We start from the raw sequence: 27,625 nt of genomic DNA, 5'->3' as shown, positions 1-27,625 counted from the left end.
GCCAAGCCGGGCCTGCCTTCCACCAACGGCAGATCAGGGACTGAGGCAGGAGCAGGGCAGGCGCTTGCCCAGACCCCTGGCCAGTGAGCACGGGAACAGTGGGAAGACCCAGCTGCCCACTGGCCGGTAAAGTTTAAATCTGGCCCCACCACGGGCACAGAACGGCCTGCGTGCCCTGGGACAGCTCGGAGGGCAGGAGCCCGGTGCCTGCTGTTCGTCATGTTTATTTCCAGGCCTCATTTCCCCACCTGGAGGCCAGGTCCTCACGCGCTCCCTGCCTCCTTCTCCAGCCTGTGAACTAGAAAGTCCTTTGGAAATTGTCCCCAGGAGCCTGGAAGACCTGGGGAGGGGTCACCTCTGGGGATGGGGCCCGCGGAACATGCCCAGCAGCTGGGGTGGTTTGGGGCCGGCCGCCTCGCGCCGGGCACTGGGGCGGCCGCTGGAATGTGCTGAGCGGCGGCCACGTGAATCATTACACCTTGTCAGGCTGAGCCTGGGACTTCCAGGCACAAACCAGCCGGGGCTGGGCTGGCAGAAAGGCGGCCTGCAACCAGGGTCTCCGGGCCCTGGGGTGGAATTCCAGGATCTCGAACGATATCTTCCTCCCTGTCTACCCAGCACCCGTTCTGCCGCAGCTCCTTCCGAGGACCCCCGAGGGCGGGCGTTGTGTGCTCAGCCTCTGCCTCGCCCACCTGCAGCTGCCCCTGCCCGGCAGGTGCTGGGCCTGGGGGCCCGGGGGCCCTCCGAGAGCATTTCCTGGAGGTTCACACGGGGAGCCCAAGCTGCAGTGGGCAACGAGTCACATATGGGGTGGCTGTGGGCTCGCAGGGGTCAGGACAAGGGCAGAAGGAGGGCCCCCGTGCCTCTCCTGGCTGGCAGCCATGGGCCCTTCCTGGAGGCCAGCCCTCTCAGACCTCAGTTTTCCTGCCGGCAGCCTGGGTACGAGCCACCCTCAGCCCCACAGGATTTCCTCAGGTGTGCAAAACTGAAGTCACTCGCCGCGGCTGTGCTCCTCTGTCGTGGGGGCCTGAAGCTTTATTTTACTTTATTTTTAAGGCCTGAAAGTTCTGAGATGTGGAAAGGCCTGAAGGGGCAGACAGGGACACCACAACAGACAGAAGGGGAGTTAGTCAGAGAGAGGCTTGGAGGGCAAGGAGCGGACCACCGGGGCCACAGACCCGAGCGGCTGAGCGGCCTGGGAGCTTGACTGCAGACCCACGGGGGGGGGGGGGGGGAGCCCTGGCACCTCAGTGCTGCTGCACTTGGACCTGCCTCGCCCCCCACCAGGGTCTGGGGCAAAGTCCTGGGCCGGTGTAGGACTTGGTAAAAAATAATTAATTTTTCTTTTTAAGCAAAAGCTCTGACTCAGGCCTTTTTCTTTCCTGAACAGCAACATCCTTGCTTAGGCCCGAACCACAGAAGCCGGCCAGGGCTACCCGTGACCTCCCCGTGGCCAAGCTGACCCCGCCCTGTGGCTCCAGGCGCTCCGTGGGAGGCTTTGTGGGCTCCAGGTGAGGGGGATCCAGGTAAGTCCTGGGGCCCCAGTGCAGCCGGGGCACCCCACTGGCTAGTGCCCTGGGGCAGACAAGGCCTGCCTGCTGCCTGCGTAGGGTCATCTGGGCTCTGGTGCTCCTACAACCTGGGGCCGTGACTGTGTGGTCAGTAGGGACTGGACACCCACACCCCAGGTCGCCCTGGGAGTGCTCCCTGCCTTCAACAGAGCCTCCAGACCCCGTGCCCCAGCTTCCCGCCCTCAGTCTTCCCCGAGGTGAGAACCGGCTTCCTGCGCAGGCCAGGGCGCCAACCAGCTGCTGTGGGGCCTCGGTGACTCGCCTGTCGGGGGCGGGGCGGGGGATGGGGGGGGTGTTTATGAGCAGCGAAATGGCTGTAAAAGTGGCACCTGGGCTCCCTCGCAGCCTGGCCACCCCTCCCCTGCTGGCCCTTGACTTGAAAAGCTTCCAGGAGCCTGGAACCTGAGGATTAAGTGCAGGCTCCGCTGGGGTCAGAGGTCAGCCGGGGGTTAGAGGTCAGTCTGGGATCAGGGTGGAGATTGGGGTTGAGGATGATGTGGGCGAGGGCTGGGGGATGGCCCCCGCCCGGCCGGGGCAGGGGGTGCTCCGAGAGAGCCGGTCGGGCTGCAGGGGGGAGCCGGAGCCTCTGCCTGTCCCTGTGGAGGCCGGTGCCCACCCGGCCCCAGGGCCCTGCACAGACCAGGCGCTGCTCCCCTTCTGAGATGCAGGGACCGCGCCTGCTCCTCCCAGGCCTGGGCTGGAGTCAGAGAGAGGAGCCCCACAGGGACCCCTCCCCCTCCCTGCCCCACCAGCCTGTCAAATGCCATTGAAACTGACCTGAGACTGACCAGAAACTGACCTGGGCCCTGGGGCTTGCCTGTCAAAGGGCAGGCTGACTCTCCCAGTTAATGTGTGACACACACCCACCCACCCTCATGGTGGCACTTTAACCAGAAGCCTGGGGGCGAGTTAGGGGACCAGTGGCCCCACCCACCGTGGTGGAATGTCCAGCAGGGGACTCTGGGGTGAGGCACATGCATGATGACCACAGCAACACCGTGAGGGGCCCAGAGCCCAGCAGACCCCTCTCTGCAGTCCTGTCCACGGCTTACCCTGCTCCTTCCACGTGCAAATGCTGTTTCCACATCTCCAGCTTCCATCAGACCCAGGAAGGACTCCCCCATCAGCCCCTAGGTTGACCTCCCAGCTCCCCCAACCCCTCTGTGAATGTTGTTTTACCATCACCAAGGGAGGGGGGTTGTCAGTGCTCACTGATCATCAGACTTGGCATAGAATCGCTTAGAAAGAGAGTCACAGCTGAGACCATGGACAGGCAACACTGGAGAACCACAGGTGCTCTGGGCACCTGGGCCTCTGTCACCAGAGGGGTCACATTGTAGGGAGCAGCCCCAAATCAGAGCCCCACCCAGCAGTGGAGGAGACGGGACACAGGGACAAAGGGGTGTCCCTTACGCCAGGCAGAGAACCATCCTGCACAGGAAACTGCAAAGTAAGGCAGGGAGTGAACCTGGGAGAAGCTTCAAACGCCAGGACCAGGACCTCAGGGCGGTGGGGCGCCGGGAGGTGTGGGTGCAGCTGGTAAGTGGGCTGCTGGCTGCCAGAAAGGTTGGAACAACTGGATTTGTGGCCTTAGGACTCGGGCTTGGGGACCCATTCACATTGAGGGGGAAGAGATGGGGGTTCTGGGGAGCTCCGTTTCTGCAGCCGAGTCTGGGGAGACCCCAGGGCCCATGAGTCTGGACACCCATCCTCAGAGGCACTAAAACAGTAAAGTTAAAAGTGCCCTTTGAGTCAAGGGGTCCACCCTTTGCTTTACAGATGAGGAGAGGGAGGCCCAGACAGCAGAAGAGTCGGGGTGCCCAGAATACACAACTGGTGAGCCGGCAAGCGGAGGGGAGGGGGGCCTGTCGGTCTGAATTCTATTTCCTAGGGCGCCCCCCCCCCCCCCGCGCCGTCACATTAGCTTCCTCCAGCCATCCTCAAAGCGCTCGGGTCCAGGAACCCCAGGCCCCTCCTGCGCCTCATCTTCCCAGACTGGTACTGAGAGGCGTGGACTTGGGGTCCCAGGCCCCCTCTCCTGGTGCTAAAGCACCTAAGCCCCGCCCTGCCCCGCCCCAGACCCCGCCCTCTTTCCCCCTAAGTGGTGGGTCCCCAGGGGCCCAGCCCGCCCAGAGCGGCTCAGGGTGGGACCGCGTGGGAGCAGGAGGCGGAACCCGCGGGTGGGGGTCTGGCTGAGCCCCGGGCCCCGCGGCCTCCAGCCGCCCGGGGTGGAGTCAGGGGCGGAGCTGGGGACACAGGGCCGGCGCCTGGATGGTCCAGGCTGCGGAGACCCGACCCCGGAGATCCAAGGGGGGGGGGGGCGCGAGGCCGGAGACACGGGCGGAGGCGAGGCGGTCTGGGGGTCCCGGCGAAGGTGGGGCGGGGCGGGAGGGCAGCCGCGCAGCCTCCGCAGGGGACCCGGAGCAGCCCGAGCGGGACCCCGCGAGCCAACCGCGCGGGTGCGGGCGCGGGCACCTCTGGGGAAGGGGGCCTGCTCCGCGGCTGGGCCCACGCACCGCCCGCGCCCCCGGGGCCGAGAGCCCAGCGGCGGCCGCGGTCCGGCCGAGCCCCGGCCCGACGCGCACACAGCCCCGGCCATGCCCTCCACACGCCCACCCGCCGCCGTGCGCCCCGAGCGCGGCCTCGAGAGGATGCCCGGCGGGGCCCGCTCCCTGCACACGCCGCGTCGGAGCGACCAGGGGGCGGGGGCGAGAGGCCCAGGCGGCGCCCGGCGGGGGAGGGGAGCGGCGGCCGCCCAGGCGAGGGACGCGCGCGGCGGGCGGCGGCTCCGGGCGGCGGCCGGGCGGGGGGCGCAGGAAGCCAGGCGGGCCAGGGAGACCCCCGAGCTCCATGAAGTCCCCCCGGGGCCGCGGACGGGGCGCTGTCCTGGGGAGTCTGTCGGGGGCCCCCCGACATCCATGGCAGGGCGGGGGCCGCGGCGGCGCGCTCGGAGTAAGTTGGGGTCCGGGCCGGCGCCAGGGGAGGGGCCGGGGGGCTGCGGGGGGCTGGCCGGAGGGCGGCTGGTCTGTTCCGGGGTCAGCCCGCGGCGCCGCCTCGGAGCCCGCGAGCCGCCGGCCCAGCCTCTGCGCTCCGGGCTTTTGGGAAACTTGCAAATGTTTTCGCAGAGAGAAGGGGGAGGGGAGGAGGGAGCCGGAGTGACCCAGCGGGAGCTGGGCTGCGGGGAGGACGGAGGCCGGGGCCGGGGGAGCTGCAGACAGACCGACGGACAGACGGACAGAGCGTCCCGGCCGCAGGCGCGCTCCAGCGGCGCGGGCGCAGGCGGGGCTCCCGCCGGGGACGGGGCAGGGGTGCGGGAGGCGGCCGGCGACGAGATGGGGACCCGAGGGGGTCGCGGCGCTGGTAGCCCGCGGCCCGACCCCCGAAGGTCTCGGGGTCGCGGCAGAGTTGGGACCAGCCCGGAGCGGCGTGGAGCGGTTCCAAGCGCGCCCCCCGCCCGCGCGCGCCCCCCCCCCCGCCCCCGCCCTCCGCGCGCGCCGCGGAGCTAAAAATAACCGCCCGCGCGCCCCCCGCGGACCGCGACCCCGACCCCTCCCCCGACCCTCCCCCTGGGCGTGGGGCGAAGCCGCAGCTCCCAGTTCCCCAAAAGAAAAAAAGGGGAAAAAAGAAAAGGCGGGGCGGGGGCGGGGGGCGGGCCGGGGGCGGGGGGCCCGGCCATATGGATGTGATTTCTCCGCCGCGAGGCAGACGGGCCGCTCCGCAGCGCTCGGCGCCCGCCCGCCGCCGGCCCCCGCTGCCTCTGCCTCTGCCTCTGCCTCCGCCCTCGCCTCGCTCGCTCGCCGCCCTCGGCGCATGGGCCCCGCGTCGGGTCCCGGGCCCTCGGGCCGCCGGGCCGCCGGGGTCTCCTAGGCGCGGGCGTGGGCGGGGCCGCCAGCCTCACCGGCTCTGTCCCCCTCACCCCAGGGCCGGCGGCGGCGGCTGCCCGGAGGGACAGGGCCCTAGGCGGCGGCGATGGGGGCCCGGATCGCGCCCGGCCTGGCGCTGCTGCTCGTCTGCCCGGTGCTGGGCTCCGCGTTCGCCCTGGTAAGTCCCTGCCGGGCTGCGGGCTCGCCCGGGGGCCCCTGGGGGAGGAGGGGTATTCGGGGTGCAGAGCCTTGGGTTCCCCGAGTCCTTTGAACTTTGCATGGGGGTCCCCTCTGACCCGGGTCCTCGGTGCCTACTGCCTCTGGGGTGCCTGAATTCTGGGTTCCAAACGCCTCCTGAACGTCTCCCTGTTTCTGAAGGCTGGGTTTGGGGTCCCAGGTCTGGAAGTCTGTGGTTGGGGACCCCTGTCTTCCTCTGGTGTGAGCACCACCGCTCTGGTTGGTCTCCCACAGAGATGACAGTGTGACCAGCCAGAGATGGGCTTTGGCCCTGAGGTGGCGTCCACAGACTTCGCTCTGGGGCCTCTGCTTTCTGCACGTTTTGTTTGCAATCCAGGACAGGGCTGTGGGCTGAGGTCAGAGTCACCCAGGCAGGGGGCAGGATTTAGGGGATCCTGCAGCTCTCAGGGTCCCCTGCGCGCACACACACACACACACACACGCACACACACACGCACACACACACGCGCACACACACACACACACACGTGCACACACACACAGCTTTACCCAGAGTGGAAGCTCTTTTCCCTGGAGAGGCGCGTATGGTCGGTGTGGAGGGAGGACGGAGTCCCTGAGCTCACAGAACATTCCTACAGGAGAAACGCTCAGGGAAGATGGGGGACCCCATCGGTACCCTCCTGAGAGCAAAGGCCAGAGGGGACCAGTGGGACCAGAAGAGAAAGAATGGGAGATGAGGAGGAAGAGAGAGAGAGAGAGAGAGAGAAAGGGGGTGCAGACCAGAGCTCCCCAGAGCAGGAGGCGTAGACAGACCAATAATAGGGGAGAAGAATAGGGGGACACTGGAGGGGTCAGAGCTGGAGACACGGAGGAGCGGTGCCCTCGTCTGGGTGGGTCTGCGGGCCTTTTCTAGAAAGTCCATCAGCTCCCAGCCCAGCCCGTCAGGCCGGCCCTGGCTGAGGAGGCGTCTGCCTGTGTCTGCCCTCAAGACCCTGCCTCCCCCGCCCATCTCCCAGGTGAGGGCATTCGCCTTCTAGAAAGACAGGCAGGCAGGCAGGCGGTCTCCTCCTCCGGACCAGCTCCGACCCAGGCAGAGCCCCAAGGGGAAGGAAGGCCGTAGCTCTGGGATTCTCCCAGCTCTGCCCGGTGCCTGCGTGACCCTGGGCTCCCCTTCACACCTCCCTTTCCCATCTGTGCAAAGACAGCAGGACAGAAACATCTGAGGCTCTCCTCTCTGCTCCAGGCTTCAGTGCGCCTCGTGCCCCGCGAATCCAGCTTCCCAAAGTGTAGACGGGAACGGAGGTTCAGAGGTGAACCCAGGTGAATGCCAGGGCCCAGAGCCATTTCCCATCCTCCCCTTTCCCAGGCTCTCAGCTCCCTGGGCAGAGCCACCGGCACACAGTCGTGTGCACATACGTGTGCCTGTGATTTTGGAGGGATAGGGCTTGGGTGTCTTGCGAGTCTGCCTGTGTCGGAGCAGGATCTGTGGGACTCTGGGCATGGCCGTTCTCTGGGTCTGTGTGTGAGTGTCTGAGCCGTGTGTGCGCTCACGCCTGTGGGAAACTGTGGGTCTGCACACGCCTTGCTGGAGCAGAGTTGTGCTTGCACATGTGTGCGTCTGTGGACACGGGGCCCCAGGTCTGTCAGTTGCGTGTTCCTGTTTCCTAAGTGCTCTGCAGTGCTACTTGCCAGACACAGTCTGAGCGCCTGACACTGTTAACTGGTTTATCTTTCCCACAACCTCTTGTAAAGGCTCTGCTGTTGTCCCGTTGGTAACGGCCTGAACCACACAGCCATTATGGCCATTACTGGTTGCATGCCAATCACGTGCCAGCGCTGTGCCCGTAGGGGAGAGGATAACGGGTCCCCCAGGCCCTCCATGGAGCAGATTGTTCGCCTGGCTTAGCTCTGGCCCGAGGCTGAGGTAGGACCGGGGAGGTGTTGGGGCGTCTGTGGCTGGACTCGAATGACGGGAGTGCCCTGGACCCTTCCTGGCTTCAGGGCTAGAGGATACGGTTGGAGGGTCACTCACACCCTGTGGGAGCCAGCGAGAGGCTGCCAGTCTGCCAGCTCCCACTCCTGAACCAGGCACGGCGTCTCCCACCAAGATCTTCCCTGGTACCCACCATGCCCACCTGCCTGAGCTGGTGCCCAACCTGTGTGCTGCCTGCCCAGCCAGCCCCAGGACCCAGCTCACATCCCCAGGGATCTCACGGTTGGGGGACTAGAAAGCATCCCACTGGGAGCAAATTTGCCTGTGGTCAGACAGCCAGTCCATCTTGTGCGTACAGGGAGGAGGGACCGTGAGGCTGGGGTCAGGTGGAGTGAAGGATGGGCCCACAGATCGTGAATAGGGGGCAGAGGGGTGGTCTTATCCTTGGGGTGCTCCGTCCTAAGGACAAGTGAAGGAGAACCTGCAGGAGGGAGGCGGAAGGTCATTGTAGGGGACTGGCCTTACATGTGGAGACGTGACCTCAGAGTCAGACTCCAGAAGGACTGGGGGGGCGCGAGGATAGGGGGGCCCCCCTCCCAGCCTGCTCCAGGGGCAGCGCGGCCACGGGGCTCACTTCCAGGCACAAGAAGGAACTAAGCTCCCCAGATTCTGAGCTAGGACCCGTCTCGATCGTTGTCTCGATCGTGATCGTTTCCTCACGCCGTCCGCTCACCCACCGTTTTATGCGAAAGGGCCTGAGGTGCCCACAGGGAGTCTGCACGGAGGTGGGTCTGAGCCCAGGTCCTCGGCTCTGCCCTGAGCTGCTTCCTCCGGGCAGGGAGCGGGCCCACTCGGCTTTTCTTTTGCTTCCTTTTCTAAAAAATAAAATATTGGTTTTTTAAATTTTTATTTCTAATTTTATAACCGACACTTGCAAATGTCCTTCCTTATAAAAGAGTCACATACAGATTGGACAAACATCACGATTACCCGAGCCCCACCCCCACTTTTAGAGGAAATGGTGTTTAACCGTCTGGGGGGTGGGGGGACTCCGACCTTTCTCTGTGCGCTTCCAAAGGCGCTTGAGTGTCAGGACCAGTCGGTAGGTAGTTGTGTTCTGTTGTTTTCTGCTTGTTTTTAAATAAATGTTACCGGGTGGCGGGTAGGGTTTCTGGCACAAGCCTTTTTCCACTTGAAGATGCGCCCTGGAAACCTCCGTGTCCGTGAACGTAAATCTATCTTGTTTTAATGCTGCGTCATGTTCCAGAGCGTGGATCCACGCCGCCATTCCCAGGAATGCACATCAGACCATTTCTGCATAGTGTGCGCGCGCGTACGTGTGTGTGCGTGTGCGCGTATGTGTGCGCGTGTGTGCGTGTACTAGAGTGTGTGTGCATGTGCGCGCGTGTGCGTGTACTAGAGTGTGCGTGTGTGCGTGTGTGTGCGTGTACTAGAGTGTGTGTGCGTGTGTGTGTGCGTGTACTAGAGAGAGAGTGTGTGTGCGTGTGTGTGCGTGTACTAGAGTGTGTATGTGTGTGCGTGTACTAGAGAGAGAGTGTGTGTGCGTGTGTGTGCGTGTACTAGAGTGTGTGTGTGTGCGTGTGTGTGTGCGTATACTAGAGAGAGAGTGTGTGTGTGTGTGTGTGTGTGTGTGTGTGTGTGTGTGTGTTTGTGCGCGTGTGATCCTGACTGTGGCAGAGAAGCTCCTTGAGATGCCGGCTCTGTCCCCGTGTGACCGTCCCCGGGGGATGTTTCTAGATTCTGTCATTGCTGGGTCTGTGGACATGCACACTTTCAGTTTTCACAGACGAGGCCGAACTGCCCTCTACAGCCGCCCCCGGGAGGGAGCAGGCGGGTCTCTTCTCTCCCTCACCCGCCTCTGCCGTTCTGAGAGGTGAAAAGTGACCGCGTGTCGTTTTAATTTGTCAGTCGCTAGTGAGCGTTTGGACTTGCCGTTGGTTTATGGTCCATCTTCTGGAGCCTGCTCAGAGCCATGACCCATCTTTCTCCTGGGTTGTTTGCCTTTTACGTATTGATTTGTGGAAGCTTTTTATATCACCTGCCCTTTAAACACCCAGCCCCGCCCCCACCCCAGCTCTGGGCACTGCCTGTGGACCGAGCAGGAGGAGGGGGCGAGCCCTCGGAGCTTGGCTTTTCTTCGGAATGTTTTAATGAGGCGTGGAGCAGCCTCCCCCGATTCCTGTCGTGGGCCTTCTGGGGACACTCCCTGGTCCAGCCACCACATCAGGAAGGCCAGAGAGGGAGTCCCCGGGAAAAAGAAAGCTCGATGGCGGGGAGGGGCAGGCCCCTTACACTGTCGGCAGGATACTGTAGAGTGCGGCTGGGAGAGGGTGCAAACCTCAGCCCTGACGAGCCCCCGCTCTGGGGCCAGCCTTGTGCGGAGGGGGGACCTGGTGGGACCTATTCTGCCGACCAGGCAGCTCTGGCCGGTCCTCCAGCCCAGGCGGAGGCCGCCGGTGAGGACCCACCCTGTCCTCGCCACCGATGGAGTCCACCCTCCCGGGCTCCGTCCCCCTGTGGCCCGAAGACGTCCACGCTGGCCGGGAGGAGAGGCGGCACCACAGTGCCTCCCCTGCCCCCTCCCAGCCACGAACACAGGCGACTTGTTCAGAGAGGCCTGGTGGGAGGGGGCAGTCCACACGCAGGAGTGTCCTGCAGGGAGCCCGTCCCGGCCGGCTCGGGCCGGACAGACTGAGGGCAGCAAGGGGTGGGAGAGCCCCAGCCAGCAGGCACGAGAGACGTGGAGGGGCCAGCGCAGGTCCCAGGAGTGCAACCCGGAGAAGAGGTGCAGGAGGCCGGGAGGTCCCGTCCACCAAGGTTTCTCCTTCTGGTTTGCCTGGAGGCACAAGTGTCCCCGGCAGTTAGAGCTGCGCACACACCCACCACCACCATCACCACCATCGGCATCTGCTCACCTGTGCGCCGGCCTTCGCCCCTGAACTCTGGAGGCTGCCTCAGGCGCTCTGCGAAGGGGCGCTTTCTCCGCAGGGAAAGATGCGGTGCAGAGGGACGGAGGAGAGCTGGTGCTGAGAGGGGACCAGGTGGCTGGGCCCCCCCTCCCCCGCCTCCAGGGCTGCAGCTCGATCAGCAGGCCTCCGCTCCAGTCCCGGCCTCTGCTTGTTAGCGGACGCTCAGCCTCCGTGTCCCCCTTTAAGACGGGATGTGGAAGGTGAAGGACACGGGCTAATGTCCAGGGGCCATGGCCGGTGCCGCAGGGAGGGGGCACCTGGGGGGCGGGGGAGACCGGCCAGGTCCAGGGACGACCACCAGGGTCTCTGCCTCCAGAGGGGAGCACGGAGCCAGCAGCCACCTTCCCGGGGACCAGGCTGGACCCAGGGGAGGGACGGAGGGACGGAGGACGGATGCGACGACCCCACAGGGCACCCGGAGGCTAACACCTTCCCCAGAGGCAGAGGTGTCAGCCGCGAAGAAGGATCCTTGTGTTTCCTCCATAGTTTTCCCAGAGGAGGCGGCCTGTCTGGGACCACAGGCAGCAAATGTGTGGAATTTGGCAGCTGGGAGAGGCCCTGAGAGGAGTGGCTCTCATTTGGTCAGTGGCTGGAGCTGGCTCTCCACCACCACGGCCACCATCACACCTCCATCCGTCCCCAGCCTTGTCCCTGCCCCCCCACGACCCCCACTGCCCCACTGCCCCCCACTGCCCCACTGCCCCCCCACTGCCCCACTGCCCCCCACTGCCACCGTCACTGCCCCCCCACGGCCCCCACAACCCCACTGCCACCCCACGGCCCCCACAACCCCACTGCCACCCCACTGCCCCACTGCCACCGTCACTGCCCCCCCACGGCCCCCACAACTCCACTACCCCCCCACAACCCCACTGCCACCGTCACTGCCACCCCACGGCCCCCACTGCCCCACTGCCACCCCACAACCCCACTGCCACCGTCACTGCCACCCCACGGCCCCCACTGCCACCCTACAACCCCACAACCCCACTGCCACCCCACGGCCCCACTGCACCCCCACGGCCCCACTACCACCGTCACTGCCGCTCCAGCCCTGACACCGTCCACGTGGGGTGGCTTGGGAGTGGGTTCGGGAGCTGCTGGCTCCCAGCGGGAGGGGCAGTAGCAGCTGGTTTCCCTTCCTCTGGGCTCCTGGACTCAGGAAATGAGAAACACGTCCGGGCCTCCTGACCACACTGCTGTCTGCCGGGACGGAGGGCAGCTCCTGTTTGTAAATAACATACAGGCTCCCAGCCCCCAGCTGCCCCGCCCGGAGCCCCGCACACTCCAGCCCAGTGCTCCCAGGCTGCCTGCCTCTCCCCCAGCTCAGGGCTCAGGTCGGGGCATCACCCGCCCCCCCATGTTCACGGCCGCACGTGGCGCACAGGAGGCTCTGTGTTGGGTGGACCGTGGGAGCGTGTCCTATGGGGAAGTCGAGGCCCAGCCCTCCAGGTTAGGTCAGGGGAAGACGGCCCTAAGCTAACACATGGGAGGGATGTGGGGAGGGGGTTGGGGACACCTGACACCAGGGTGGGGATCCCATCCGTGGTGGGTATGGACTGACCGACCCCCGACCATGACCCAACCCTGTGTCCTCAGTCTTTGTCCCAGAAAGCCAAGACCCACAGGCTCCCTGGACCCAAAATGATGCGGGTCTGAGTCCTCCGCCCCCAACTCAGCGGGTGGAGGGCTGGTGGGTGAGGGTGGAGCAGCAGCCGGAGGAGGCCAGGGGAGAACCCGCTGTCGGCGTTTCCCATCACCCCCAGCGGGTAGGCCTCCTCAGAGCAGGGACCTGGAATCTTAGCGTGAGTCCAGGGTGGACCCAGGTATGCAAGGAGTTAGGGGAGGTCCTTGCACCCCACAAACCTGTGAGACATGCCTCCTTCCCCATCCTTGGAGCCCCCTCCCAGCGCCCCCACTGTGGCTCCTGCACTCAGACACCTCCCTCTGCCAGGCTGGGCCCCGGCTGGGGGCAGCCATGGCACCGGCAGCCGGACGCCCGTAGCCATGAGGTGGTGCTATAGCTGCTGACCGTAAGGCAGTGTAGCCAGCGTCCCCCGGGGCCAGCCCTGCCCGGGCCCTGCGGCCCTTCACGCCACGCGCAGGTCCCCCGGTAACGAACGAGTCACAGGCTACAAGCTGAGCTGCACAGGCACTTAGCTCTGTGAGTCAGCCTGTGGGACATTGGCATGTTGGGCTTCATTCCCCTCAAATGAAAGCCTCAGGGCCGATCGACGTCCCGTGAGGACTTGCTGTACCTCACTCACTCCTCACACAGCTCTCACCCAGTTTTCCAGGTGGAACACTGAGGCTCAAGGATGAAGCCACGTTCCCAGAGACTCACAGCCGGTCCGTGGTGGAGGCAGGACTCACGCCCGTGCTGGTGGCAGAGCCTCCTGGTGCAGAGGGTGCTGGGGGGGAGGGGGGTACCTGGCAAGGGAGCTGCCCTCCTGGCAGATGGGAGTGCCCTGGTGTGGCTGCCCTCCTCCACTCCGTGGCACTGCCCTCGGCTCCTCAGGAAAGTGCTGCCCTGATTCAGGCTTGAATCCCTCTGGCTACAATGGCAGTTCTGCCGTGACTGGGTGACAGAGAAATGGTCCGCACATACAGGGAGGCCAGAGGCGGGGCTGCTGTCGCTGTGGGTGAATGAAGGGGTTTGGAGGCTGTGGGGGCTGGGAGCACACACCTTCCCTCTCTGGGCATGCCAGATCCACCGTGAAAACGAGGCTCCAGCAAAGAGGGTGCCTTCTCTGGCCGTGGAGAGAGTGCAGCCAGAGCAGCAGAGCCAGTGCCCGGCCCTCCCCCAGCGAGCACACCTGTCTGCCTGCCAAACCAGCACTCTTCAACCCACGACTGACGCCTTTAGCCTAGGCCTCAGCCCTGACCCTCAGCCGTATCCGTGGGCTCGGGTGTCTGTGGGGAGGGCTGGGGTCCCGTCTTTGGGGCCTGTGGACGCTGCAGCCGGTCACATGGAGCTCCCAGCAGCTGGGAGAATGCAGTGCATTGTCTGTCTGTCTGTCTGGAGAGATGGAGGTGGGCAGAAGGAAAGGGGGTGGGAAGGGAGGTGGGTAGTGAGGGGTAAGGATAAGACTCTGGCAAAGGGGGCTGACAGTGACTAGGAGGCTGGTGGCAACATTGGTGATGGCAGTGGTGGTGCTGGTGGTGCTGGTAGCACTGATGGTAGTGATACTGGTAGTAATGGCAGTTAGTGCCTGTGATGGTGGTGATGGTGGTAGACGGTTGTGTTAGTCAAGGTGATAGTCTGTGGTGGTGGTGGTGGTTGTGTTGGGGTGTTGGTCAAGGTGATGGTGGTGGTGGTGGTTGTATTGGGGTGTTGGTCAAGGTGGTGGTGGTGGTGGTGGTGGTGGTGGTGGTGGTGGTGGTTGTGTTGGGGTGTTGGCCAAGGTGATAGTCTGTGGTGGTGGTGGTGGTTGTGTTGAGGTATTGGTCAAGGTGATGGTAGTGGTGGTGCTGGTGGTTGTGTTGGGGTGTTGGTCAAGGTGGTGGTGGTGGTGGTTGTGTTGGGGTGTTGGCCAAGGTGATAGTCTGTGGTGGTGGTGGTGGTTGTGTTGAGGTATTGGTCAAGGTGATGGTAGTGGTGGTGCTGGTGGTTGTGTTGGGGTGTTGGTCAAGGTGGTGGTGGTGGTGGTTGTGTTGGGGTGTTGGCCAAGGTGATAGTCTGTGGTGGTGGTGGTGGTTGTGTTGGGGTGTTGGTCAAGGTGGTGGTGGTGGTGGTGGTGGTGGTTGTGTTGGGGTGTTGGCCAAGGTGATAGTCTGTGGTGGTGGTGGTGGTTGTGTTGGGGTGTTGGCCAAGGTGATAGTCTGTGGTGGTGGTGGTGGTGGTTGTGTTGGGGTGTTGGCCAAGGTGATAGTCTGTGGTGGTGGTGGTGGTGGTTGTGTTGGGGTGTTGGCCAAGGTGATAGTCTGTGGTGGTGGTGGTGGTGGTTGTGTTGGGGTGTTGGCCAAGGTGATAGTCTGTGGTGGTGGTGGTGGTGGTTGTGTTGGGGTGTTGGCCAAGGTGATAGTCTGTGGTGGTGGTGGTGGTGGTTGTGTTGGGGTGTTGGCCAAGGTGATAGTCTGTGGTGGTGGTGGTGGTGGTTGTGTTGGGGTGTTGGCCAAGGTGATAGTCTGTGGTGGTGGTGGTGGTGGTTGTGTTGGGGTGTTGGCCAAGGTGATAGTCTGTGGTGGTGGTGGTGGTTGTGTTGGGGTGTTGGTCAAGGTGGTGGTGGTGGTGGTGGTTGTGTTGGGGTGTTGGTCAAGGTGGTGGTGGTGGTGGTGGTTGTGTTGGGGTGTTGGTCAAGGTGATGGTGGTGGTGGTGCTGGTGGTTGTGTTGAGGTATTGGTCAAGGTGGTGGTGGTGGTGGTGGTGGTGGTTGTGTTGGGGTGTTGGCCAAGGTGATAGTCTGTGGTGGTGGTGGTGGTTGTGTTGGGGTGTTGGTCAAGGTGGTGGTGGTGGTGGTGGTTGTGTTGGGGTGTTGGTCAAGGTGATGGTGGTGGTGGTGCTGGTGGTTGTGTTGGGGTGTTGGTCAAGGTGGTGGTGGTGGTTGTGTTGGGGTGTTAGCCAAGGTGATAGTCTGTGGTGGTGGCTACTGATGGAAGTATGAGTTGTAACAATAAATGATCGAGAATGGGTGCTAGGATGGGGTGGGGGTGGGCAGTTCCACAGGGGTCAGACCCATAGCAGCCTGGATCCCCAGTGCCAGAGGCACAAAGGGAACTTCCGGTTGGCCTTGGAGCCCCTGGATTGGGCAGGCCAGAATGGCCCTCCCTCAGCCCATGCCCCACAGCCCCTCCCCCCATAGCTGGCAGGTGGGGGGCAGCAGCAAAGACACAGAAAGCTGCTCAGCCTTCCCGGGGACCCTGGGCACAGGGTCCAGCTGGGCTCTCAGTGTCCAACTCAGACTCCAGAGACACGGAAGCACGGACATACACAGACATTGACGAGCAGCCTCTGCCCAGAGCACGTGTACACACGCATGTTCACAGACACTCAGGCTCACGTCCTACATATGCACACTGACACTCCCTATGTGAGGACACAGGCGGCACACACCAGTGCACACACCGCCCACTCACGCGCACGCACACGCCACACTCACACACGCACATGCACACATGCACATGCACACATGCACACGCGAAGGCCCAGCTGAGTGAGGCCAGCAGAGCCAACAGGGACTCCTTGGCCCTGGAAGCCTCGCTGCTGCCACCAAGAGACTCGGTCAGTTAACTTCTCCCGCAGCCCCTCGCCCCTTCCCTCCCGGCCGCCTGCTGGTTCCCAGGCTGCAAAGCCCCACTCAGACGGAGGGGCCCAGCCCGGCCTTGGGGTGCCTGTGGCGGATGTAAGGGGCCGGCTCTGCCCTGTGGCGTCTGAGGGGACACAGCCGGGCTCGGGCTCCAGGGTCATGTCCTGGCCCCGGTCCAAGGGTCTGCTACCTCTGCCGGGCTCCTCGCGGGGGGCACACTGAGCGGCTCCCGGCCAGGGCGCTGCCTTCACCCTCTGCCTCCTTTCCCGCCCTCAGTCAGGGGAACAGGCTGGGGTGAGGCCCGCGCCCCCAGATGCTCCTGTTCCCTTCCTGGAAACAGCTGGTGAGCCTCCGAGGGTGGGCGGGAGCCCAGGCGGGCGGAGCAGCAGCTGTGACTGCGCTATCAGAACGAGCGAGGCCTGCTGGTACCTGGCCGCTTCCGAGAAGCCGCCGTGGGGCTGGGGATGTGGGGGCTCAGCCCTCCCACCCTCAGCCTGCACCGGGCCCCTCCCGCCCAGCCAGGCCGCCCAGCTCCCTCCACCCCTCGCCCAGCTCCCTGAGGGCCTGCCCGGCGGGAGGGCTGAGGCCCCCACCGTTCAGCGGAAAGTGTCAGGGTGGAAGCTGGCGATTCCCAGAGTCCCGGGAGCGAGGAGAGGGCATTCAGGGCCTCTTCCCCGGAGCTCAGCACGGCCTGTGCTCACTCCATCCCACTCAGGGTCCCAGATGCGGCCGAGCCTGTGAGGATCTGTCCTGGGACATTCCATCCATTTCTCATGCCCCCTGGGGAGCGGCCCAGACAGAGACTCTCAGTGGCGGCAGCAGGCGGGGTTACCAGCGGGCAGACGGGACCCCCGCCCCCTTTTTCCTCTGGCGATGCAGCCGTGCCCCTCGGAGCTGTGGCTGCCCACGTGTACAGTGGGAGCCACGTGAGGCCCATTTCCCACTTTCTGGGGTGAGGGCTTGGGAAGCGGGGTCCCTCAGGGATGGCTGTGGGACCTGCTGCCGCCTGGCCTGCACTCTGACCTTCGACCGGGTAGGTGGATGCCGATGACGTCATCACCAAAGAGGAGCAGATCTTCCTGCTGCACCGAGCCCAGGCCCAGTGTGAGGAGCGGCTCCAGGAAGTGCTGCGCAGGCCAGGTGGGCGGGGCCGGGGCGGGCGGGGCGGGGCCAGAGAGGCCGGGGCGGGGCCAGAGGGGGCGGGGCCGGGGTGGGCGGGGCGGAGCCAGTCTGCAGACCTCAGTGGCATCATGGCGGGTGGTTCAGGTAAGTGGGGGGTGGGGGGGGCAGGCCACCAAAAGCGGGGGGCGGGGGCAGTTCAGGCAAGTCCGGGCACATGCCGGGGCTGCAGCTCGATCCCCAGGATGGGGTGTGCAGGAGGCAGCCAATCGATGTTTCTATCTCTAGCCCTCTCTCCTCCCCCCTCTAAAAATCAATGAAGACTATTTTTTTAAAATAAAATAAAAGTCAACAGGCTCAGAAATGAGTGGGGTGCAGGAGGTGCACCCACGGCTAGGAAGAGGGGGGCTTCGATGGTATGAAGACAGCTAACATCGGGTCACCCCAAGCTGCTGACACCCGTGAGGCGCCCAGGGTGAGGAACATGGATGGGGTGCTAGACCCCATAGTTGCTTCCTGATGGAGGCGTATTCAAAGGCGGGTCCAGGAGGAGAGTTAGGTCCTTGAGGGAGGCCACCTGGGCAGAGGGCAAGGCCCAAGTGTTCAGGGTCAAGAGGATGGAGGGTCCGTGGGCCTGGGCGGAGGAGCATGGGAGGCTAAGTGTCTGTCAGGGTCACTGTCCAGGAGAGGGTGCTGGCCTGGGCTCGGGCGGGCTTCCTTCCGCCAGCACAGCGCGGCCGTGGTGAGGGTTGGGGGGCTCACCTGACTTCTCAGCTCCTGCCCATCTCGAGCTGGTTTCTGTCTGGAGTCCATTTCCTGGAAGTGGAGATGGGCCTCATTAGTGCCTGTCCAGGCCTCTGACATCCGTCTGGCTAATCTCATCAGCCTGGAGAAAGTCCAGGCCCAGACTGACCAGCTGACCAGAGCAGCTTCCTCGCTGAGCTGGCCTGAGGCGGCCAGGGCGGAGGCTGGGCACACTCGGGCCCGACAGGACGCGGTGTAGCGCACGGCTCTTCTCCCACGCCTGGACTCACAGGGCCTCTCCCCACATCACTCCCACCCACGGCGCCTGGTGCCCTGCCCATCAGATCGGGGACTTGCTCTTCCTGGCTCTGCGTCCTGAACCCAGCCTTCTTCCTAGTTGTGGCTGTACCTCCTGCACCCTCAGTTCACAATCCAGCACTGTCTTCCCTCTTCACCCCATCCTACCTCCCCCAGCCCTGCGGAACCTCAAGGGTGCCGGCAGGCGCACGGCACAGCCATTCCAGCCCAGGAGTCTGCACTCAGCTTCCCCCTGTGGCCACCGACCCAACAAGGGAAGGCCAGGGGCCTGGCTTGGGCAGCAGCCTGAGGAACGCAAGTCGGAGAAAAGGGAGACTTTGCAGCGAGGAACAGAGACCTCACGCATCTCCCGTGGAGAGCAAGGCCAGGCCCACCTTCGATGGGGTCTCCAGGGTCCCTGTGGGTCCCCGGTGAACCCCTGACTCGAGCGTCCCGGCCGGGGGAGCGTAGGTAGACTGTCGCCCAGCCCTGACAGCTGTGTGCTCTTGCTCTCATCCCCACCAGCAGCCTCTTGACCTGTCCAGCGCTCGGGCCTGCCTCCTTTTCTCCTGTAACCTCTGTGGACATCACTACTGTCTGCTTTCGCCAGGCGCCCCCTGGTGGGGCCTTCGCCTCCTGCGTGGGCTGCAGCTCACGGTGCCCCAGGACACCGCCTGCGCCCACGTCTTGCCCACATTCACCACCCACCCCTCTAGTGGGTCCACACCGCATGGTGCTGGCTCCCCTGGGAACCCTCTTTGACGTCGCCATCCCTTTGATTAATTCTGCACCCGGCAAGCACTTTACAGTTCGTCAAGCACTTCCTCGCCTGTCATCTCGGCTCTCCCAGCAGCTGGGGTGTCGGTAGGACAGGGCCCGACCCCCAATGTACAGCCTGGGAGTCTGGGGCAGGAGGTGCCCGGGTCCCCTGCCGAAGCACCTGACAGCTGGCACTGCCCCCTTTCTCCAGCCGACATAATGGAATCGGACAGAGGATGGGCGTCCGCGTCCACGGGGAAGCCCCGGAAGGAGAAGGCACCAGGGAAGCTCCACCCTGAATCCGAGGACAAAGCGGCGCCCCGCGGCAGCAGGCGCCGAGGTACGTCCACGCAGTCCACGCATCGGCAGAGGCAGCTCGGACTACCCACCCCACCGCCCCATCCCCTCCCGGAGCTCACGCTCCTGGCCCTGGGGCAAAGGTGGCTGCCCCCCCCCCCCCCCCCCCGCCCAGGAAAGCAGGGGAGGGGCCGGAAGGAGACAGAGCCGAGGGGGCAGCGGGAAGAGGCAAGCAGGCTGGATGGGCTCAGCCCCCAGGAGGTGCAGGCAGAGAATTTGCCCCCCACCACCCCAGGGTTGGGGGTACCAGGGCTACAGCCCCGTCCATGGGAGAGGTTGGGAGGGACCCAGAGACAGAGATAAAGGGGCAGGGAGAGGCGGAAAGGGGACCAGGAGGTTCAAACCGGGGTGGGACTCAGTATATCAGAGGAGGATGCACCGAGACACAGTGAGGTGGGCCATAGGGGCACGCGGCAGAGGGTGGCGCGGGAGACAGTGGGACGAGGAGGGAGAAGAGAGAGGAAGGGCGGGCAGCGCTGCATTGTCCCCAGGGACGTAAGAAGAGACAAACGCAGAGCCTAGGCTGCAGCCACAGGGCCGGTTTGAACCGGCTGGGTGGGCAGCAGATTCCAGATGGGCCACATCTGGGAGGCTGTGGTCACCCTGTGGCTCCCCAGGGACCAGAGGGAATTGTGGGCCTGGCCAGGCGGGGCTGGGAATATGGTGCCCAGGACAGAGGGCCTTTCACCACGCCGGGGTGGGGCCGACCATCCAGGCAGCCTTCCAGGGTGGCGGGACAGTCCCAGGGTTGGAACCCTGCAGGGGAAAGAAGGGAGTGGGGGGTGTAGAAAGGGGGAGATTCAGAAACTGGGGACCCTCTGAGGTCACACAGCATCTCTGCTGTGAGCCCGGAGCCCCAGTGGACGTGTCACCTGCCTGGCATCCGAATCCGCAGTGAGCACTAGATTGCCTCTCCCCGTGTTCGCTGGAGTCGCACACCTGCGCTCGGGCGGCCTCGGATGGTGGGGAGCACGGCCGTTGTGGTCCACGCCCACTTCCCAGGGAAGAGACTGCAGTGCAGCCAGGGGACCCCTGCAGGAGGCCTGCTGCTCCGTGGGAGCCCGGGGGGCACTGGCCATGAAACCTGCCTCCTGTCCGCGGTCCCGGTGGTCGTGTAGGAAGCATTCTCAGCTGAGGGGGTTAGTCCAGAACCTTGACCTTCTCCAGGGGCTCCAGGAAGTGAGACCAAGACCAGAGAGAAGAGAGAGGCCTGGCCAGGGCTGAGCACTTGAGGGGCAGGGCCTTGGGCTCTCTGCCCGAGCACCTCGCTGCCCCTCTTGGCCTCTGCCAGCCTCCTAGCCAGTGCCAGCACCTGTGCGGCGGGGAGGGGGGCGTTAGTGAGATCTGAGGCCAGGTGGGTGCAGGGCACGTAGGGAGTAAGGGCTCAATACAGTCTCCCGAGAACACTCCAGGCCTGAGTTCTCCAGTCTTGGGGTGCAACCGTCTCTGAGGGAGCCAGCGACCCAGGTGCATTCATCCCTCTGGCCACTAACCATGGACTTGACGGGTGTCCCCACTTGTCTGTCTGTCTGTGGGCACAGGGCGCCCCTGCCTGCCTGAGTGGGACCACATCCTGTGCTGGCCGCTGGGGGCGCCGGGCGAGGTGGTGGCCGTGCCCTGTCCCGACTACATTTACGACTTCAATCACAAAGGTAAGGCGGCCGGGATAGGCGGGACCTCGGGACACCAGGGCTTGCAGCTCAGGGCTTCGGCGGCTGCAGACCCCTCCGCCCCCCTGACCCTCCCACGGACCCGCAGGCCATGCCTACCGTCGCTGTGACCGCAATGGCAGCTGGGAGCTGGTGCCCGGGCACAACCGGACGTGGGCCAACTACAGTGAATGCACCAAGTTCCTGACCAATGAGACTCGTGAGCGGGTGAGAGCCTTCTGCCTCCCTCACCTGGCCGGCGAGAGGCCACCCGCACCATGGGTGACCCTGACGGAGCCCTGACCGCCCCAGCAACCTTGACCTGGCCTCTGGCCCTCACCCTGGTGCCTCCCCCTGCACAGGAGGTGTTTGACCGCCTGGGCATGATCTACACCGTGGGCTACTCTGCCTCGCTGGCCTCCCTCACCGTGGCTGTGCTCATCCTGGCCTACTTCAGGTGGGCGGGGCCTTTTGGGTGGGCGGGGCGATGGCGGGGAGGGGCCTAGGTCTGGTGGGCGGGGCCTTCTTTAGGTGGGCGGGGCCTACTTCGGGTGGGCGGGGCGATGGAGAGGAGGGGCCTGTGCCGGATGGGCGGGGCCTGCTTCAGGTGGGCGGGGCATTCTCTAGATGGGCGGGGTGATGGGGGAGGGGCCTAGGTCGGTGTTGGGGGGCGCACCCCTTCCCCTCCTCTACCCCTACCCCGCCGGGTGTCCCGACCCACTCGTCCCGCGCCCGCAGGCGGCTGCACTGCACTCGCAACTACATCCACATGCACCTGTTCCTGTCCTTCATGCTGCGCGCCATGAGCATCTTCGTCAAGGACACGGTGCTGTACTCGGACGCCACCCTGGACGAGGCCCAGCGCCTCACGGAGGAGGAGCTGCGCGCCATCGCCCAGGCGCCCCCGCTGCCCGCCGCCGCCGCCACCACCGCCGCGGACTATGTGAGTGGCCCCGGCAGCCCGTGCCCTCAGCCACGCCCTGTCCGGTCTCAGCCCTGCACCCCTGCCACCCGCCCCTGCCTACGGGACCTGGACCGGAGCCTGCCCCCTCTCCCCTCTCCCCTCCAGCCCCGTGCCCCTCCGCTCACCCCCCCCGCCCCGTCCAGCCCCCGCCCCCCCCCCCCCCAGGCGCGGGCCGCCTCTGGCTGACACCGCTGGCTCCTAGGCGGGCTGCCGGGTGGCCGTGACCGTCTTCCTCTACTTCCTGGCCACCAACTACTACTGGATCCTGGTGGAGGGGCTGTACCTGCACAGCCTCATCTTCATGGCATTCTTCTCCGAGAAGAAGTACCTGTGGGGCTTCACAGTCTTCGGCTGGGGTACGCCGGGCAGGGCACAGGCAGCTGGGGTGGCCCAGAGGGGACCGCGAGGCTAAGACACCCGCACAGCATAGCCTGTCCGGGCCCCGGGAGCAGAGCTTGGCTGGGTGGGGTTCACTGGACTGGGCTCAGCCTGGAGTTGGGGTGAGAACTCTCGGGTCAAGATTCAGCTCAGGCCTGGCCGGTTTGGCTCAGTGGGTAGTGTCGGCCCTCGGACTGAAGGATCCCGGGTTCGATTCCAGTCAAGGGCATGCTCGGTTGCAGGTTCCGCGACCCAGGTCTCTCTCCTTGATGTCTCTGTCTCGCCCTCTCCCTTCCATTCTCTCTAAAAATCAATGGAAAATACCCTCCGGGGAGGATTAACAACACAAAGATCCAGCTCAGGATCAGAGTGGGACCCTGGGTCAGAGGTCAGCCTGGAGCTGGACTTGGGATCTGGGACCCTCCCCCCAAGAACCCTGACTGTGAACACCAATCCCGTGTGAAGCTGCCCGCAGGGCCCATGCCCCCCACCCCCGCCCCCAGCTTCACGCACAGCCCCCCCGGCAGAATCGGCAGAATGGGCAGCCGGGCCTGCCCCCCCTGCGGGCTCTGGGATCCAGTTGCTGATAATTGTCCATTATTGTTGGCAGCTCCAGGCCTGGCTGGGCTCTGGGCAGCTGGCCAGACTGCAGAGGGGCAGGTCTGGTGCTGGAGCCTCTCAGTGCTCAGCCCCAGAGGCCCTCAGATCAACAGCCACAGCCTCCTGCTCCAGGCACACACTCCGACCTGACCTCACCCACAGCCAGCCCCAAAGTTGGGGTCGGGGGGGAGACCTAGACCTGGTCCCAGGAACTGAAGCATGAAACAGGCTCTGGGCCTAGAGGGTGTGTGTGTGGGGGGGGGGGGGGGGCGCACAGAGAAGCGTAACCCAGGTCACTCCCTCCTCTCCCAGAGGTACTCAGGCCGAGACTGATGTGAGGGGATGGAGGGTGGGGACCTGGGCTCCCTTCCTAGAGGCAGGGCTCGCCCAGAGGCGCCAGGGGCCATCTGAGCTGGCATTGGCCTGGGCACACCAAGGTTCCCCCAGTAATAGGCTCCCTCCCCCCAGGACACCCCCACCCCAGAGCAGCGCCCTGTGGAGAGGGAGGAACAGCCTGGCATGGCTGTTTCTGACGGTTTCACCGTGTGCCCCACAGGGGGCTGTGTGTGTAGGGGGTGCAGAATCGAGATGAGGGCAGCAGGCTGGATGGGGCCTCGGGGCCTGTCACCAAGCAGCTTGTGTGCCTGGGGAGAGGGGTCAGGGACAACGGGGGGCAAGCTGGGGGTGGTCAGGGACGAGGGGGACGGGGCTGGCATAGTGGGCTGAGAAGAAACCTGGAATAGCATCTGAGGCCCTCACACGCTGTCCCTTCTCTGCACACAGGTGTGCCCGCCATCTTCGTGGCTGTGTGGGTCGGTGTGAGAGCCACCCTGGCCAACACGGGGTAGGTCCAGGCGGAGAAGAGGCTGGGGTAACACAGGCCAGAACACCCCCGGTACCCTCTTCCTCTGTGAAGCAGATGACGGGGCCTCCTGTACCCTGGCCCTAAGTGGCCCCAGCTCAGGGTCACAAGAGGCTACTTCAGAATCGGTCTCTGGCCACACCTCGCCTACCCTGCCCCGTGTCCCCAACAGCTAATGTCAGAGTAGACCAGCTCTGGGCCTGTGGGCAGGCTCTGGGTGGGAGCAGGGCGGCGTGGGGGCTGACGCCTCAACCTCCCGCAGGTGCTGGGACTTGAGCTCCGGGAACAAGAAGTGGATCATCCAGGTGCCCATCCTGGCCTCCATTGTGGTGAGCAGGGGTGGCCACAGGGCTGGGTGGGAGCCATCTTGGACCCCAAGGTCACAGCCATAAGGCCTGAAAAGCAGCTGATCTCCATCCCGGCCCTCGGTCCTAATGGGGAGGCCGAGGCCCCATGCAGCCCCTGGAGATGCCTGGGCAGGGCCGTGGGTGCCCCCCCCCCGCTCCTTGCCCCCACCCTGCTAGGAGGGCGTGGAGACTCAGCCCCCTCACTCCACAGCTCAACTTCATTCTCTTCATCAACATCGTCCGGGTGCTGGCCACCAAGCTGCGGGAGACCAATGCCGGCCGGTGCGACACGCGGCAGCAGTACCGGTGAGCACCCACCATGCCAGGCTCCTCAGAGGTCAGAGGTCAACATCCAGGCACCACATACCAAAGCCAAGACTGAGGCTCCACGAATGAGCCTGTTTCAGGGGAAGGACCCCACTCCCCACTCCCTGGTGGGCCCCGCCCCGAAGTGATGGGCTCTCTCCTGGCCGCCGAGGCCCCCCAAAGCCAACCTGGGCCACTCCGTGCCAGGCCTGCACTGGAGCTGGGGTTGCAAGGGCGGGACAAACTCAGCCCTCCCCTCAGAGAGCTGGTCCCGGGCAGCCCGAGGTACAGGTGGGCAGTGGCGGCTCAAGGAGGTGCCGACACCTGAGGAGTGGGTCCTGGGATCGCGAGGTGAGGCTGGGCAGGGGCGGGGGCGTGGTGAGTGCCAGCAGAGGGACCAGCAGGTGCCAGGGCCCGAGGCGGGACTACAGTTCCACTCCAGGAACACTCTGCCCACGAACTAGCTCGTCCGCCACTGGTGGCCAGAGCCTCAGGCCCCGTGGCGGCTTCTGGAGCCGGGGCCGGCGGGCAGGGGAGGGGCAGAGTGCCGTCGGGGACGTGGTGTGGCCCTGACCCGCTGCCCTGCTCCCCAGGAAGCTGCTCAAGTCCACGCTGGTGCTCATGCCGCTCTTCGGCGTCCACTACATCGTCTTCATAGCCATGCCCTACACCGAGGTCTCAGGGACGCTCTGGCATGTCCAGATGCACTACGAAATGCTCTTCAACTCCTTCCAGGTGAGGGGCTGGCCGGTGGGCGGGCTGCCCGCTCCCCACGACTGGGCTGACCCAGCTTCCACGCCTCTCTCCTCCCCACAGGGATTTTTTGTCGCCATCATATACTGTTTCTGCAACGGCGAGGTAAGTGGGCAGCGGCAGGCGCAGCAGGGAGGACGCAGAGGCGCCAGGGCTCCCGTTCTCCTGCCCGGTTCTTCTCTCTGTCCTGGAGGCAGAGAGATCTTTCCAGATGGTTCATGCTCAAGATGTGCTAGGAGTTGTGGGCTCACCCATCTCTGGGGTCGCCCAGTGTCTTCCCAACCCCAGGGCTGAATTCTCTGTCATCCGGATTGAGCGACTCAGCCACCGAGTCGGGGACATCTGAACCGCAGAGGTTCTGGGTGTGTCAGCTGCCTGCAGCCAAACACTGAGGCCTGGGCCTTGGAATTTTCCGGGAATTTGGAGTTTACCCATCTCCCTCCGGGGCTGTGCTGTAGGGACCGGGGTGGGGGCACTGCTGGGCTTGGGGTGACGGGTGGCAGAGGGGTCAGGGGCACTCCTGAGGCCCACCTCCTCCTGCCACCCAGGTCCAGGCTGAGATCAAGAAGTCATGGAGCCGCTGGACGCTGGCCCTGGATTTCAAGCGCAAGGCACGCAGCGGGAGCAGCAGCTACAGCTACGGCCCGATGGTGTCTCACACGAGCGTGACCAACATCGGCTCCCGCGCGGGACTCGGCCTGCCCCTCAGCCCCCGCCTGCTGCCTGCCGCCACCACCAACGGCCACCCACAGCTGCCTGGTCACACCAAGCCGGGGCCCCCGGCCCTCCAGGCCTCACCGCCAGCCGCGGCTGCGTCCAAGGACGCCAGCTTCCTCAACGGCTCCTGCTCAGGGCTGGACGAGGAGGCCTCTGCGCCCGAGCGGCCACCGGCCTTGTTGCAGGAGGAGTGGGAGACAGTCATGTGACTGGGGACCAAGGGTTGGACCTATGGACATAAGGGCGGACAGACGGACCAAGAGACGGATGGCCGGTGGCGGCCCACTCATGACTGGGCTGGGAGGACAAAACAAAAGAAAAAAGGAAAAGGAAGCTTCCTGCTATGGTCTGAGCTGGGGCCTCGCGTCACTCCAGGGGGGAGGGGCTGGGAGCCGCGGGGTTCTGGAGTCTCGCCTCAGGAGGGGTCTCGCGATGTGGGCCAGGCCCTGGGCCCAGGCTCAGGGCACCGTCCAGCAGGAGGGCCTGGGGCAGCTCAGGGTCCCTTGGTGCCACACGCTGACCAGTGGGCCCTGCAAGAGTGGGCCTCAGCCTTTCCCTGCCACCAGCTGCCCCCTCAGCACTCCCCACCCAGGCTTCCTTTGGCCAGGCTCCCCTAGCAGCCGCCCACCGGCCCCAAGTCACTGTCCACCCAGGGCCAACCTCAGATCCTTCGGGTCCCTGGCCACCTCCCCACCCCAAGCCTGAGGCCCCTCCTGCCTATCTCATTGCCATGCTGTGGCCCCTGGGGGCTGGGACACTCAGGGAGCCCCCACGTGACCACCACCCCAGCCCGGATGTGACTCTAGGGATGCAACAGGTGCAGGCGTAGTGCCTGGGCACCGGGGGAAGTCGGCTGGGGTCCTGCTCTGGCTCAGGGCTGTGGGAGCCAGAGGGCTGACCCATGGGATTCTGCACTCGGTCACTGAGCATCCCACCCAACACCTAGAATGGCAGAGGCCCTCGACCCGGCCACAGTCCTGACCTCTGGCCGGCCCTTCCCTCCCCTCAGCTCAGGCCGTGTTCTCCTCTAGGGACTTAGCATCTGGGAAGTGCTCCCCAACTCCAACAGCCACCCCTCATTGGAGGCTGGGCGAGGGTCACGAGGCCAGGACCCTGGAGGTGGCATGGCACCCAGCAGCCCAGGCCCTGCCCGCCTGACCTTCCAGATGGCGGGCAGGGCAGACAACTGTCCAGAGGCCTGGGGATCCCCATGGTGACCTGCTCAGGATGGTGAGGGGCACAGGCCGGGGCCTGAGGGCCCCTGGGCCACAATGAACAGCAGGGCTGCCCGTGGGAGAGCAACAGAGCCCCCGCTGTAACATGGAGGCAGAGGGGGCCCCAGGGGCAGGGCAGGCGGGTAGCCAGGCAGGAGATGGTGATGGGGTGGGGGGCGCTGTGAGGGAGGACCCCCAGTGAGACCCCAAGCCCCTCAGGGGCGTCTGAAGGCCCTCCCCAGCTCAGATCACTGGGTCTTTCAGGCAACTCGCCCACCCACCCCACAGGCAGTCATGGGGCCCGAGCGGCTGGGCCCAGGCCCATCTTCCAGCCCAGACCCTCTGGAGGCCTCTGAAGTCCAGTCGTGAGCCCCCTCACCCTGAACATGCTGACCAGGCCCCCAGGACAGGTGCTGGGACTGAGTGAACCCTCCTCTCAGACTGGATTCCCTCTGGCGCAGGGTTCAGCCTCGCCCGTCTGGGGCGCTCCACCCCACTCAGGGCTGTGCGCACTTCCCTGCGGATGGACCCCAGAGGGCTGCTTCTCCTCTGGGCTAAGTGCCCAGGCCGTGCTGGGCGCCCACTCGGCCAGGGTCCCCAGGCCAGGCTTCCAGATCCAAGCAGACACCTCCAGGTGAAGGCCAGCCTTCCCTCCTCAGGGTATTTGTACCCAGGCCTCCCCCTCAGGCTGGGCACGCCGCCCCCCCCCCCCTCCCCGGGCACTGGAAGCCAGGGCAGGAACTCTTACTGCATCCAGG

The 27,625-nt window shown here is 65.0% G+C and overlaps 1 protein-coding gene across 3 annotated transcripts; it reads left to right on the top strand.

Annotated features, from left to right (window-relative positions):
- The first annotated feature begins 1,507 nt into the window (after window positions 1–1,507).
- PTH1R (parathyroid hormone 1 receptor) lies at window positions 1,508–26,006 on the top strand. Of its 3 annotated transcripts, XM_059664953.1 has the most exons (16): window positions 1,508–1,526; window positions 3,351–3,407; window positions 5,493–5,612; window positions 16,839–16,941; window positions 18,932–19,060; window positions 20,619–20,729; window positions 20,836–20,954; window positions 21,089–21,183; window positions 21,465–21,669; window positions 21,893–22,046; window positions 23,452–23,512; window positions 23,793–23,859; window positions 24,089–24,183; window positions 24,777–24,918; window positions 25,000–25,041; window positions 25,485–26,006. In XM_059664953.1, the coding sequence occupies exons 3-16, from the start codon at window positions 5,541–5,543 to the stop codon at window positions 25,860–25,862; spliced, it is 1,773 nt and encodes a 590-aa protein (XP_059520936.1). In that variant the 5' UTR covers window positions 1,508–1,526; window positions 3,351–3,407; window positions 5,493–5,540; the 3' UTR covers window positions 25,863–26,006. The 3 variants fall into 3 exon arrangements, with proteins under 3 accessions (XP_059520936.1, XP_059520937.1, XP_059520938.1); XM_059664954.1 differs by lacking the exons at window positions 1,508–1,526; window positions 3,351–3,407 and adding an exon at window positions 4,316–4,523; XM_059664955.1 differs by lacking the exons at window positions 1,508–1,526; window positions 3,351–3,407 and having other exon boundaries at window positions 5,187–5,612.
- Window positions 26,007–27,625: the final 1,619 nt, after the last annotated feature.

The sequence above is a fragment of the Myotis daubentonii genome, chromosome 14, assembly GCF_963259705.1.
Source record: "Myotis daubentonii chromosome 14, mMyoDau2.1, whole genome shotgun sequence".
NCBI classification, from domain to species: Eukaryota; Metazoa; Chordata; class Mammalia; order Chiroptera; family Vespertilionidae; genus Myotis; species Myotis daubentonii.
Note: the sequence above shows the minus strand (reverse complement) of the source record. Positions and strands in the feature narration are given on the sequence as shown.